Source organism: Coloeus monedula, assembly GCF_965178545.1.
Source record: "Coloeus monedula genome assembly, chromosome: 3".
Taxonomy (NCBI): Eukaryota; Metazoa; Chordata; class Aves; order Passeriformes; family Corvidae; genus Coloeus; species Coloeus monedula.
In genome coordinates this window covers 89,577,645-89,592,752 of record NC_138783.1, presented here as the reverse complement: position 1 = coordinate 89,592,752, position 15,108 = coordinate 89,577,645, and the positions used below count along the sequence as shown (strand labels likewise).

General features: G+C 45.8%; 1 protein-coding gene across 4 annotated transcripts in view; it reads right to left on the bottom strand.

Moving 5' to 3' along the window:
• The window catches only part of MAP4K4 (mitogen-activated protein kinase kinase kinase kinase 4), a 166,561-nt gene extending 151,821 nt beyond the window's left edge, over positions 1 to 14,740 (bottom strand). For all 4 annotated transcript variants that reach the window (XM_082279409.1, XM_082279410.1, XM_082279407.1 and 1 more), the window contains exons 1-2: positions 14,019 to 14,740; positions 13,595 to 13,660 (exon numbers count right to left, since the gene is read on the bottom strand). In XM_082279409.1, coding sequence (XP_082135535.1) covers positions 13,595 to 13,660; positions 14,019 to 14,075 — 123 coding nt within the window. In that variant the 5' untranslated portion in view covers positions 14,076 to 14,740. The remainder of the gene's footprint in view (positions 1 to 13,594; positions 13,661 to 14,018) is intronic.
• Between the last annotated feature and the right edge of the window lie 368 nt (positions 14,741 to 15,108).

The window sequence follows — 15,108 nt, the reverse complement described above, 5'->3', positions numbered from 1 at the left end:
TCCTTTCTGCATTAGGAAATCCTTCTGGTAGGGAGCACAAAATAAAACCTTCCCCTTTCCCATACAGCCCAATGCAACCACAGCATATGTATACAAAACACACCTTCTTACAACACCAGCATGCACTTGATGACAGACTGTTTAGCAAAGAGCTTAGAGATGCAGAGCAGCAGCAGATGAGGACACTCCAAAGCCAGCTCTGATCACAGCAAGGACTTGATCTGTGACCAAAGTGGCAGTGTCAATAACAGTGGTTTGGTTGCCCATTTCTCTCATCCTTTTCCGAAGCCCAGCACAAGCACTGCCACAACACCTGGTCCATGAGGAGGCACCTCCAAACTCAGCAATTAGCCCAAAAGAAGTCTTCTCAATAATGAATATATCTTTATTCCTGAAGAAGAAATTAGAGCCATTTCCATTACCTCAGAGGAAACCTAAGGAAAGGTAGCATTACTCAGAACGGATTTAGTGCCTCAAGCCATTCAGAAGACCATAAAGCCACTGACATACAAGACAAGCAACTCATTCACAAGGGCTCTTTGATCTTAAATACAAATAAAATTAGGTCAATATTAAAGATTTTCATTCCCTGCCATATAAGATTATAAGGCTAAGAAAAGCTTTTCCCATTCCTTCTTTTAACACTCAAGTTATTTAGCAGGTAACATTTCTTTCACATGACTTGAAACATTTTCCCCACATTTACTTGTCATCACCCCAGAACTTAACTCTTGGTGAAAACGCACAGGGGGAGCTGCATAGAGTGTTCTCCATAGTCCCCAAGAACAGTCAGCTCAGAGAATTTCAGTGTGTTCCACATGGGGGAAAAGAAGAGCAAAGAGCACTTTTCACAACACTCGGATTAAAAACAAAAAAGAAAAAAAAAAAAGAAAGAAAGATTTTTCATTTATTTGTTATTCAAAGCATTCCAGTGATTTGTAAGAGATGAAGAGGAAAAAGCCTGCACTGTCACTATTAATAGGCTGACATTCTTTCTTCCCCCACAAGACCACACCAGAAACACAGGCGAAGGCGACAAGTTAAGGGAGCCTGGAGTCATGCCAGCTCTGCCAAACCCCAACTCTGCAGCACAGGGACTCCTCCAAACAGACCCCAGGACAAGCTCTCACATCCCAGATTCCCCCATAGTTCTCAATGATACACCTTTTGTTCTTTCTGCAACAGTACATCATTAACTTCATCTGCTGAAATAGCAGCAGTTGACAGGATAATCTAAGGATATAGCATCACCTTCCATATTCGATTTAACATGCTTAGCTGTGTTAAGGTACCTTTAAAATTTTATTTATTTGCTTTCTAAATCAACCAAGAGCTCACATACGCAGCAGAAGGCCCCTGAAGCTATCACTGTAATGTGATATCTGCTCATAAATGTCAATATACCAATTTTAAAGGTATTAAAGCTGCTGTTTAGTCATGGTAAAATAACCTAATACCTTCCTCACCTCACACTTAAATGTGAGCAATTCAGTTCATGCCTTTCTGCAAGACAGTTAAGCAAAAACCTCACCAACTGCAGGACAGCACATTAATTCCACCACAAATACAAGTAAAACAAGCAGGGGTACCATGAGACTCGCTCCATGAGATCCACCCACCTAGTCACCTAAGGACAGGTTTTAAGAGACCACAGGGTCAGCATGCAAAGTCTTCCTTCTCTTTGGCATGGCTAAGCATGAAAACTGATCCCAGCTAGTTCTAAGGCAAAAGAAGGGATCTCTTTTCATTAAAGCACATACCTACTCTATGTTCAGAGGTTTAGACTGTACCTCTGTCTCATATTTCCTCAGTGGCAGGGAATAAATTACATCAGTTCCCCACTGTACTTCCCTCCCACCTCCTCACCCTGAAGTAAAGCACAGTGGATAACCTGAGTATCAGCACATGAGAGTTCCACTTCCTTCTGCGTTTATACAGGAGATTACCAGGCAACTGAAAGTTCAGTTTAACAAATGGTGCGGAATCTGAAACTTCAAGTACTTCAGGAATGTCTGCTGTAGCTGCTGAAGGAATATCCAGGATATTGTCTTAAGAAAACCCAAGCATTAATTAGAGAAAAGATGCTTGGGTTTACAACAGGCTGAGATTTAAACACAAGATTCACAACCAGACTGAATCTTACTAGCTGAAGAAGTAATACAGGTGGGAAAACAACAATACAGGTGGGAAAAATAAATTTTAAAAAATCCAAGCACGTTTGATGGGAAAGGATACCTTGCAGAGAAGCACACATTTGAAATAAAGTCTGAATGTCAGGCACTTAATTACAACCCTTATCAACATCATGAAAAACCTAAAGTGCCTCTATAATTCTCACCTAACAAACAGTAACCTAGATTAAATGCGTTCTCTATAGATGTATAATCTACCTGAACAGGAAAGACCCCAGCACTTACTGCAGAGCCACAGAGAGGAGACACAAGGCACTGACCACTTTTTCACACTGATAGGTTTATTTCTGCAAAACTTCTGAGGGATCTGATTGAGAAAAACTGTATCATATAAGTTCCAATACTTCATATAAGAGTGCAGAGAATCCTAACTGAGAGCAAGCACATTCACCTCTTGGTATATGCAAAAACAAGTCACTTACTTATGACATTTTTTAGAGAAAATTGATGTTTCCCTTCCATGATGAGCTAGTGGGGTTTTACACATCACTCACTTCATACATTCACTTACAAAGGCATCTTCACTCCTACTATATATACCACAAAGAACACAGACGGCAGGAGCTGTCACATGCATGGTACAGAGTGGGGTCACCCTGTCCAATCTTAGACATTCAGAAGAAATAAAACTGAGACATTCATCTGAAGTTCCCATTTTAAGTAACAGACAAAGACTCAGGTAAAGAGCAATTTATCTCATCCTATGGTAGTTATCTCCAGAGGCCATTCCCCTGTCCTATTTCTCTCCACTGAGTCCAAGAGCACACACAGCTCAGATTAGACAGCAAAAGGACAGTAAGCAGCCCACCTACTTGAGCACCTTCAAAGGTACCATCCAAGCCCACTGCACAGAAACAAGCTGTAAATTACTAAGCATCTGTGTGTAAAAGCAGCTGTCAGTACAAAATGCATTTTTCACCCATCAGGCCACCATAACATAACTGGAGATACACAGCACTATCAGATTTTTGGGAAGCACAAAAGAAATTTAATTAGGGCTTCCAGTCAGCAAATACCTCATCATTATTTGCAAACTCTACTGCACCAGTTCTCCCAAGAATTATTTTGATTATTGCAGTAGCACATGGTAGTGGACTACAGCTAAGGATTCACCAGCATATTGATCTTCTTTATGTACCCCTGTCTGTAGGGGTTTATAACTCAGTTACAAGCGTTCCCTCCTGACAACAGCCCTGTAAGACGGGTACAGCTGTGCTTCCTTTTAGGTTTTCTACTGATTTTCCCTTGCAAATCACAAAAACAAAGAAAAATAATGAACCAAAATAATATTGGGGGGGTCCCTGTGATGCCTTTTCCTGGTCTTAAAATCAAGAGTCATACACTGTTAGAAGGGGAAAAGGGATTTTACCTTGGTATTTATTTTAAGGATCCTTAGGTGCACACGTCCAGGTCATGTGCATCGAAATGCGCCCCCGACAAATATTCCCCAAAAGATCAGGTATAACATTATAGGCTTTACTAATTAGCATATCTATCAAAGATTCCCCAATGAGAGGCTCAAGTGAGCCCCCCTCCCCAAGGAACCTTCCCCTGGATGGCTCTGTCTTAGTTTACAGAATGTGTTCTGCAGAGGACCTTGGGGTCTGGGGCACACTGATCCCTAACTACGAAGCTTCTAAAATGTTTAGTCTCTTACCTTGACAAACAAGTCAAAGAATGTAGGGAAAAAGCACTAGGAATACAGAAGCTGTAAAAAAGGTATAACAGGGGTATGAAAGAAAAGGCAAAAAATCTTCATGGCATCACCTGACTCTAAGATACATAAACCCAAGCAGGGCACAGAATACTTTACGATAACACATTAAGACCCATAGGCCTCAAGCTTTTCTTTTCTAAGTTTGAAAACAAAACAACCCAATACCATTAGACAGCTCAAAGTTTAGGGAGCAAGTTTTGAGACAGGTTTATTTTGTTTTGAGCTTAGAGTTTGAATTAGAATCATGAACTCTTGCCCACTGTCATCCCCTACAGCTACTCTCTCAAAATCCTGGGAAGAAGCTCTTGAAATCACCAGAGTTTAACTGAAATTGTCGTATTTTTAAGACTTCAAGTAATTTTTAACAGTGCCAAATACAAAAATCTCAGAGTGCATCAGCTTTGAGGTAAACCAGCAGGAGTAAACTATCGCCTTGGTAGTCCTCAGGAAGTTAATAAAACAGATTTGATGCAAATCAATTATTTTGAGCTGCTGTCATTCTTTTACCTAAATAACACTCTCCCATTTCACCTTTGTCCTCTGGTGAAGTTGCCAGGTGCAGGAACTACAGCCAACAAGCCCATACCATAGACTGATACAACATAAGAAGACGGTAACCCAAATACTTACACATAAAACTAGCACAACTTTCAGAGCCCTAAAATATCCAGTGACGCTAAGGGGAACTCCAAGGACAGACATACTGAAAAGAAAAGCCATTTTTGGGGATAATACATCACAGAGTGAGTAGCCAAAGACAAAGCAGAGGGGTGTCATGGATGGACATGTGGACCTGCATTTCCATGTACAGAGTGGCACTAGAAGGAAAACCTTTGGAAGCAGGTACAAAGTGGAGCAGCGCCATGCCTCCAAAGCTGCAAATCTACAGTGCCCAGAGGGATCTTTTAGGACTTTCTCAGCCAGGGTGGTGAGAAGAGCACTAAGCAAGTGGACCTCACCAGCAGCCCCAGAGCCAGGGAGCTATTGGGGTGCCCAGGGCACACAGGGGCAGAGGAGGAAGCAGACAAACGTCCATGGCACACCACCTACAGCCCCAGAAGCTACATCCTGACCACAGCCCACAGCAGACCTTCTCCAGGGTAGTGCTACCTTGCTCTGGGAAGCGAGTGGCTACAGTTCATGTGGCTCCTTCAACCACAGGTACAAAGCCATGAGTCACGGCAATCCCTGCACAGAGAGCAACTGTTATCAACGCGCCACAGGACAGCTCCAAAGGGAGGTGACAGAGACATACCAGATAAGCCCTACAATACCAGTATAACTGCATCCATGGTAGGAGTTTTACCATGCTAGCTGTTTTATTGCTAGACAGGCCAATCAGGACCTGTTGGCACTTGCAGCGTCCTGTTTGTACAGTGATAATGACAGCCACAGTGCCAGAGCAACCCAGGGAAGCGCAGCTCTGGTGGGAAATAAGCATTTTGCCACGAGTGCTAAACAATCTCCCCCAAAACACATCCCTTATTCTGGCACATAGTCACAACGGCTAGGCGAGCTAAGGGAGGTCTCCTCAGCCTGGGCCATGATAAAATCAGCACAAAAACCTGTGTCAATGAACATTCCCCTGGTGTGCATAAGTCCAAAGCCTGGCTGGCTAGTGAACAGCAATGGGTAAAAGCTAATCTCTTTCATAATAGATATCTTTTTAATATAAATTACATGTGCTAATATGATTCTACTAACAACTAAGGTGTCCCTTACTTTTTCTTATATTACGCATTTCCCTGACTCCACACTACTTTTTATTTCCCATAACTATGAGCAGTCCTCTAATTCATTCTCTACATTTAAGCCATGTTCTCCTTCTTCATCTTCTGATTTCCTCCGTAAATTCACCTTCAGTAGACTGCTTCTCTCTGAACTGTCTCACTATCTCTTCCTAACTACAAATCCTGCCATAGATTTCACCCTTCACTTGCAACTATGATGCAAGGTGTAGCAGGAGGCCATAGGAGAACCTTTGGGAGACGTCAACACCCTTCATGCCCACACAGTTGAGCTGCACAGGGCATTACAGACAGGACTTAGTTGCATCAATTTCTAAGTAAAATGGAGAAAAGCCTACTCCATTCCTACCTTTATCCAATCCTTATGTGCCTCAAAAGTGCAAATCCTCTGAAAGGGTGAGCACCTCCACTCCCCAGTCTCTGTGATTTCATCCTTCTTTAGTGGTGCTTTTCACAGATTTCCCAATCAGCAGCAAATTAAAACCAACACCACTGAGGTCAAATTGTAATTATTCATTACACTCAGAACAGCAGATTTCACTTTGCTGCAGAACAGCAAAGCCTGGGAGAGCAAGGGAGTGCTTTGCCGGCAATACTATCAAGCCTTCAGTCTGTATTTGCTCCTCTTTCAAAAAGCTGCTCTGTCATTTTTTCTAACACCAAAATAGATACCACACGAGTTAGGACTACAGGGCTCCATGGCCACCTCGGAGGAGATACATCGAGCCCTGCTCAGGACATGACAGGGGACCAGGAATAAGGCTTAGGTAGAGGTACTATGAGCTTCACAACAGCATATTGGCCATTGAGCAGCACTCCACAGCTTGTAATCAATGGCATATTCTTTGTGCCTCTATGAAAGTGTTTCACAACACATCCAAGGCAGAAAATACCCTTTGGAAATAAATAATACTGAGCTGCAATGTCAAAATCCCCAAGCCCTCTACAAACAAAGCTGCCTCAAGGTTCCAAGAGGTCTGTACAGCTGTGGGTTTTTTCCTCCTTCTTCCCATAGTTGTCTGATTTTAGAGCCAACAGTATCTTTTCTTGAGCCTGTGCTAACCTGAGAAATAATCAGGGACCCATAACGTTACAAACATAAAGTATTTGATAAGAGAACTCTTGTGCAAAGCTATGAGATCCCCTCCCAAATCCACCTCTCGTTCAAGCAAGCTGAATTCTTTCCACTGCTTTCTGTGGGCTGAGACCTAAAATAATGATGCAGATAAGGATCTTACTGTAACTTTGACTACAGTCAAGCTCACATTGTGCAAGTCAATGCTATTGAGCTTAAATATCAACGTCAAAGCCTGGTGGAGCCAGACTGTACAGGCAGAAATGTAAAATGGAAAAAACAAAAATACCACTTTCCTCCAAGGAAAACAGGTCTCAGGAAGGTAGGTATACACGTACCAGGCTAAAATCACTCTTGCAACAGCAAGTACCACTTAAAAAGAAGATGACTAGAACATAATGTGTATATACAAACACATGCTAGACCACATGAGAAAAGTTAGCTAGCATTCTAGTCCAAAAACATATACTAAAAAATGTATATGCTGAAGGCAAGGAAATGCAAAGGGTGAGCACCTCTTGTAATGCTGCATTGCCTTTGGGGACATTCCTCTGCATCATTCCCTTGGGTGGGAGATGCAGATCTGCCCTCATCATGATGCCTTGATGAGGCTACCTAAAAGCAAAGGCTAGACAAAATTAAGAAAATAAGAGCGGGTATATTTATTGAAGGGCCTTCAGGTACACTTTGAGCACTCAGAGCCCCAGGGGCTACAACCAAACCAAACGACCGGGTCACAGGTTTCCATACTTTTGTAAGTTTGGTCCATTTGCACATCAGCGGTCAATTCTCCAATTACAGCTTCAGATAATGAAGTCATTTACCCCAAGTGTGCTCCCCCCATAAACCACTGTTCTTCACATTTCTCGGGGCTTAAGACAGTAAGGTATCCTTGAGTTTCAGGCCTAGAGAGGATTTGTTTTGTCTGACCAGAAAGAGAGAACAGTAGCTAACAGGCTATATGGAGTTTTAGACTTACACACTAAAGCATTGCAGAATTACAAATACATGAAAAATATAAAAGCTAATATCCTAAGGCATCAATAATAGAGACCAAAAGAAGGATTTTTGCACACTATCAGGCCAAGGCTCTGGTGCTTGGAAGTTGACAACATGTCACCAAACTACATGACACTACCAGAAGAACAAAAATAAAGTAAGGAAAGGAAGGTGTACATTCCTGGTTTTCTCCTTTCTTCACTATCCCAAAACTACTAAAAACCCCTACTCCAGGCCTTACAGATAAAGCTCACCTTCCTCATGCCTGGTGCAAGAAGAGACCTTGATGGGGAAAACCTTCCACCTAAAAAAGCCCAGGGAAACAACCTCTACCACTGCTAAGGGGGAGAGAGCCCACACACGAGAAAAGCAAGGAGAGAGTACCAGATGATTTCAACTGAAATTTTATCCACACCAGTTGAAGTATCTTCCTGTAGAAAGCTTAAAAAAAATTTGTAGGAGTCAGCACAAAACTCTGGGCTGGATCTTGTTACATCCATCACCTCAAAGCCCTGCACACACCCAAGTCCTCTTCTAATTAGTTCAGAATAAGGAGTCCCTGACCCAGGAGTTTGCAAAAGCCCCACATTTTGCAAACAGGCAGATGGACTGGGGGAGGAAGAACAAGAGGGACATGTGGTTACCCACAATTGGCACATTGCTTTCTTTTCTCTTTTTCTTTAATAAAAATAAATATCAGTAATCCCCACTGGCCACCTGCCTAGCTTTTGTATATTTAATTAAGAAGGATTTGGGTGATGGAGAACTGGTAAAAAGTTCAGCCAATTTAGGGGAGGACAGGAGAGTAAACATCCAGCTGCAGGACCCCAAAAAAGTGCCAATATTCCAGCTGCTGCCTGATCCTCCACGATTTCTAAAACAGCAAGGTCTCACTTTGCAACACAATCCACAAAAAAACACAGGAGGAAGGGAAGAAGTGCAATTCATACTTAAGAGAGCTGGTCTGGACCAGTTCCTGAAAGCCAGTGACCTCACTGATCCCCAGTACAGTTTGTCTTTATAGTGATAAGACTGGAATTGTATTCATGTTTAACAAAATCATTTGAATCCACAATGATGTCCCTTTAGCAGTGAGAGAAACAAAGGGGAGAGGGAGGGGAAAAAAAAACCCTTAACTGAGTTACTAGAGAACACCAAGAACTGTCCTATCTTCCTACCCCCCAACAGAGTCACCTTGTAAGACAGAAAGTCCATTAACACAAAAATAGGGTATCCTTAGCGTGAGAAAACATTTAGCCAAGTTTTAATTTACTTTCAAATCAGCATTTAAACGATCACATCTTACATCACTTCCTTTTACGAGCCAGCAGTTAGACAATACACATCATTTACATGCAGTTTTGGAAGGCTGCAACATAGATCAACAAAAGAAGCCTTCACTATGAATTAACTATTACAACGCTCTTAGAAAGTCACTCCAGCCGGCGTTGAGGGCAATTAGGAGTATCATCCCTAATTCTCATCTTTCTGGTGCACTCCTGTTATGCCTCAGAACTCCCACAAATATATCCTTCCACCCAAGTCATTGCTGCCACAAGAGAATTAAGATGTCTATCTGTGAGATACAACAGCACACTCACAATGGTTATTTTAAAGTGTTAGATGTCTTTAAAAACAGACACACACACAAGAAAAGAGAAAGTGACTGAGCAAATTAACAGAGCTCAAAAATTACAAAGTTTTATGCCTCTATGAATGATCAGACGATAAAGATTTTAAAATCTCAAAAGTATTAACCAATTGCCTTTAGGTCACAGGTAATTTTTGCATTAAAAAAAACCCAAAATACCAAAACCTAGAAGGGAAGCAAACATCCACCAGGCTTTGGATGGTGTAGATGTTTAAGCTCAATAGCAATGACTTGCAAAAAAGATAAAAAATTTTATCTTGAGACAAATTTCAGGAGTGTTCTCATTTTGGTGCAAGCCAAACTTCGTATTAAGCTTACTGCTGGATGTGAAAAACTAAAATCTAACCGCAGCAATGCAAAAAATGCTTCTCCCACTACTTGTTAAAGATCAAAAAAAGCCCTTAAGGCAACTTGGTGAGCTGGCTACAAGTTCCAGTTACACGGAAGCGGGACTCGGCTAAGGAAGGAAGGAAGGAAGGACATGGGCAGCATATCCACGGTGCATCCCAGCCACACCACAAGCCAGCAGCAAGCACAGAAAGCAAAAGTGCAGGCTAACACCAGGATCCGTGCCGGTTCCCGCGCGGCTGCCCCGCCTGACGGGGGCACAGCGGCGCTGGCAGCGGGCCGGGGGGCGGCCCGAGGCTCCCCGCCCGCCGCGGGCCCAGGCGCGGCCCGGGCCGGCCCGCACACGCCGCTCGGCTCCCGGCAGCTGACACCGACCTACTCAAGGGAAAGTTCTCCCTCCCAACTCCAGCACTGCCGTGGGACTCCTTAAAAGTGTTAGAACGACCGACCCAGAGGGTTCTGCGCCCGGTCCTCCCCGGCTCTGCTCGGAGGGAACGCTGCCGGCTGTACTTGGCAGCGTTTAACCCTTTGCTTTCTCACTAATCTAAGCGGTGCAACTTCCACGCCATCGTTCTCGGGTTTCGAACGAACTACGAAAGGGAAAACCACTCTCATTCCCCAGGATTTCCGAGGAGAAGCAGAGAAGCGCTGCTTGGCTCCAGGACGAATGAGCCAAACCGCGTTACCCCTTCCCCTGTGCTGGGCAAAGGCTTCCCCAAAACATCCCTTTCTTTTAGCTACCCAGGGCTGGTGAACCTCTTTTTTTTTTTCTTTTTCTTTTTTTAAATCAATTCACCACTTTGTAACAAGCTGCTCATGACACACAAGGTTCCTTCACACAGGAGAGGTGTAAGCAAGGTTATGAAAATGAAACTCATATAAACTCTATAAACTTAAGAATCATAGAATCACAGAACTGTTTGGGTTGGAAGTGATCTTAAAGATCATCTAGTTCCAACCCCTTTGTCACAGGCAGAGACCCCTTCCACTAGACCAGGTTGCACAAAGCCCCATCCAACCCAGCCTTGAACACTTTCAGGGATGGGGCATCCACAAGTTTTCTGGGCAACTTGTCCCTGTGCCCCACCACCCTCACAATAAAGGATTTTTTCCCAATGTCTAATCTAAACCTATTCTCAGTTTACTGTGCATAAAACTTTAGTATCTTTAACACCTCGCCACTGAAGTCCCAGGCCCACAGTAACACTCCACCTAAGCCAACCCATTTAATGCATAAAATGCAGGAGTAACTCCACTTGCATTTAGGTGCCAAACATCCAAGGGCTGCCCTCACATTTCATACATATATAAACATCTATACACCTACATATAGCTAAATAAATAGCTAAGGTAGAACTAGCTACAGAAATATCACTAGCCAGATAGATGAGCTATTTCCAGCTAGCTCAGCTAAGGCAAAGAGGAGAGAAACAAGACTATTTTCTGCTTTTCAACAGGTTGGCGCAGTCCCCGTCCCACCGCTGCTGGAAAGCAGACTCCCCAGGCAGGCAAACGACCTTCGGCATCATCGGCGGGTGTATGAGCTAGACAAAGAGATAACGTCATGCCCTCTCCCGCTCCCTCCGTGTCCTCCCCGCAGTGGCAGGTAGCCAGCCAATCCCGCTCCCGGGTGACATCATCGCTGATGCCTGTACACGAATGTGGAAGTACATCAAACTACATCGCGGAGCTCGGCTCCTCAAAAGCAACCTCCACCCCACCCCCAGCCCCTTGGGATGACAGACCGCTTGGAAGGGAAATAAAACCATCCAGGAAGAGGGATTTCAAGAAGTGGTTGCTGGGTAGGAGGAAAGCGGAAGGCAACAAGCAAGCACACCGTAAACACGTTTTTCCCTCGGTTATGCCGTTCCTATGAAAGCCCTCGAAACATACACATACAGTCTCATCTTTGGGTGTCCCTGGAACATTTTTCCTAGCAAAAAAAAAAGTGGCCAAGAAAAGTTAAATACTATTTCAACAACTTTTTTTTTTTTTTACATAACTTCATTATTTTAAAAAGAAAGATGCTTATCACAGCAAGGAAGGTTTTTGGTTTGGTATTATTTGTTTACATACAGCCCTATTAGGTGTCCGCATTATCAATGTATGTACACAAATGTGGGTAAATGCCTAAGAAGAAGCAGTGCCAACCCAAACTTAAACACCTGTCAATCCATTACTGTCTAGCAGGCTCTATAGCAAGCAAGGACACTGCCTGTTGCTCCCCATTATCACAGACACCGGTGTCTTTAGACATCCAGTGTTTGTTCAGCTCTTCCAAGACAATAAATGCACGTGCTCAGTTTCATTTCTAATACTAAATATTCTAGGAGAGCTCTACCTTAGTTAAGGAAAACAAGATTTTAAATTTCTGTTGTCAAGACTGTTAAACTACGGAGAACTTTCTCATTAACTCAAAAGCATTAACAAGTACACTGGGAAACAATGCACTAAATTGCAATAATTAACAGGAGAGTTTCAAGTCACACATTCACACCCGATTAATTTTTTTTTTAATGATGATGCAGATGATGCAAGCTCTGGGAGCAAATGGATTACAGAAAAAAATTGTGTCCTTTCAAATGGCAGAAAAAAATTAAATGGTCGAGGTTGTGTCAAAGTGCAGCTTTTTACTCATCCTCCCCCTCTCCTGTGGCCTTTTGAGCCACATCCTTTTTTCCAGTTTTATACCAACAGCAGCAGCCTGGCTATTCCAGCTCAAGTCTTAAAAAGCAACTCATACACTGCACAGGCAGACTAAATCTCCATCAGGAAGGCTGAGGTTCACGCCCTCAAAACAAACTGACATGTGTTTCATTTGCAGAAGAGGCACCAAAGCGCTTTATTTAGTTACTGGAGCTGCAAGAAGCAGTATCTTGCCATCAGGGAAACTCACCAATTACACTCCCTTGTTTATAAGCAAAAAGAAAAACAAAACAAAACAACAACAAAAAGCAACCAAAAAACCAAACAAGCAGCTAAGCATCTTCATCTCTCTCCTTCTCCCTCCAAACACATCTTGCATTTCTACAGTTTAAGGCTAGAGCCTTCAGTCTTTAGCCAAGTATTAAGTCTGTGTGAATAATTAGTCATCCTGGTAGCTAGCACTCACTGCAAAGTCATGCAATCTCAAGATTTGTTTGTTCCACGGACTGCATACTAAAGGGGAAAAAAACAAACAAAAAAAAAAAAAGTAGGCTAGTTTCACACCCACATGGGCACTCTCTGATTTCTATTTTTTAAAGTCATACACTTGTCAAACAGGTTATTCTGGGAATTCTGATTTTCAAAAAATAAGCTTCTCTGCTTCGGTCACTTATTATTGTCACTCTGCACCCCTCTTCTCTGCACAGCCCATCAGATGCACTCGCCCCCAACTCCGTAGCTTCAACACTCTGAAGGTTTTCCAACAAGGAAACCGGGTGACAATTTTAATTAAGGCCAATGTCTTTGTCTGGAGTCACTGCAGCAGCAACTTCCATAAGGATTTCCAGCATCAAAGCTGAATAAGCCTGTGGACGTATTTGTATAACCCAGCCAGACTCTGACAGCGTCCACTTGGTTTGGTCATTTCTCTGGAGAGAGCACAGAGAGGAGTAATAAGAACAATAAAGGCGCATTTGATCATTTCAGGATGGGTACTTGGGAAAGTAATTTGCACCCATCTGAAAAAGCAGAAGCCAAGAGGCTGACAAACTTGACAAGGCCAGTGACAATGACAAGGGCAACACTTCTACCACCCCTCACTGTTCCGGTTGCCAGTGCGGGTGGCTCGCCTTCAGCCGTGTGCTCAGCCCGGCGCAGGCACCGGGTACCCTCTGGAAAATCGGCAACAATAAATGGAGAAGAAAATCTGACACAAACCTTGTAGACTTGCCCGTACGTGCCATTGCCAACCACTTCCACCAGTTCAAAAATCCCAGCGGGGTCCTAGGGGGAGGAAGGGGCAGAGGGGGCGGGGGAGGAAAGGGGAGAAGAGAAGCGGGGTTACATTTTTGTCAGGCGATGCCTGCTGGCAGAGCCCAGCCAGCGAACCCGGCTGCTGGCGGCGTGCAGCTGTTGCGCCCTGTTTTTCCACGCACATGCCAATACATGCAAACAAAGGAAAAGCAGCCCAGGGCCGCGGTCCCCCCGCCCGCCCCCGCGGGAAGGCTCCCCTCACGCGGCCGCGGCCCGCCGCGCCCCGGCACCGGCCCCGGGCCCGGCCGCTCCCACCCCGCTGACCCCGCAGCCCCGGCAAGGGGCGCGCCGGTCCCGGGGGGCCCCCGCCCCGGCCCCCGGCACTCACCCGCAGGGAGGAAAGGTCGATATCCACCAGACTTTTTGCAGGAGAATCGTTCGCCATTTTCCCGTCTCTTCTTTTTTTTTTTTCCTTTAAATTTTTCTTTCTTCTCTGTTAAATAATAGCGAGGCCGCTCCCCCCTCCCTGGAGCAGCTGTGAATTGCGCGGAGCTCCGCTCCTCTCCTCCCTTCCGCCCTTCCCTTCTTCACTCCAGCCCCGCCGGGTTGAAACTCTTCAGCACTGGGAGGGGTTGGCGGGGGGGATGATGGATAGATAGATGGATGGTGGGAGGAGGGGGGGGGGGGGAAAGGGAGGTGAAGGAAGGGAAGGAGGAAGGAGAAGGGGTGCTGCGGTTTGTCCGTCCGTCCGTCTCCCCGCGCTGCAGTGCGGGGCTGGATCCCTCCGAGGATCCCGGCCGGTCGGTGGGTGAGCGGGTGAGTCGGTGGGTGCCCGCGCGTCCCCGGCGGCAGCGGGCTCACACCATGTCGCGGCGGCGGCGGCAGGAGCGGCGCCGGTGCCGGCAGCCTCTGGCAGCCTCACGATGCGCCCCGCACCCGGGCATGGCACGGCACGGCTCGGCTCGGCCCGGCCGGCGGCGCTCACGCCGGGAGCCGGCAGTGGCAGCCGCGGCCCCGCTCTCGCATGGGGAGGGCGGCTCACGCCCAGTGCCGCGGCGGTGCCCCCGCCGCCTCCGAGCCCTTCCCGCGGCGCTGCCCTCGCATCAAACGGCGCCGGGCACCGGCGGGCAGGGGCTGCGCGTCCCGGCGGCGGCGGGGCAGGGACGCGGGGCTGGAACGGGGTGCTGCGAGCCAGACAAAGATAGCCGGGGAGGAGGAGGAGGAGGAGGAGGAGAAGGAGGAGGAGAAAATATACTGCGAGCGAAGAGAGAGAGAGAGAAAACAGCTCCCCCTTCCCTTCTCCGACAGGAAAAACCGGCGGAAACGCGCCCGCACCAGAGCACTGCTGGGTAAACTCGCGGGGAGAGAAAGAGAGAGGGAGGGAGCGAGAGAGCGCGGGCGGGGAGAGAACCAGCCGCGCAGCCTGCCCACCCCGCCGCCCAGCAATAGCCCCACGGGGCGGGGGCACCCAGGGCGGC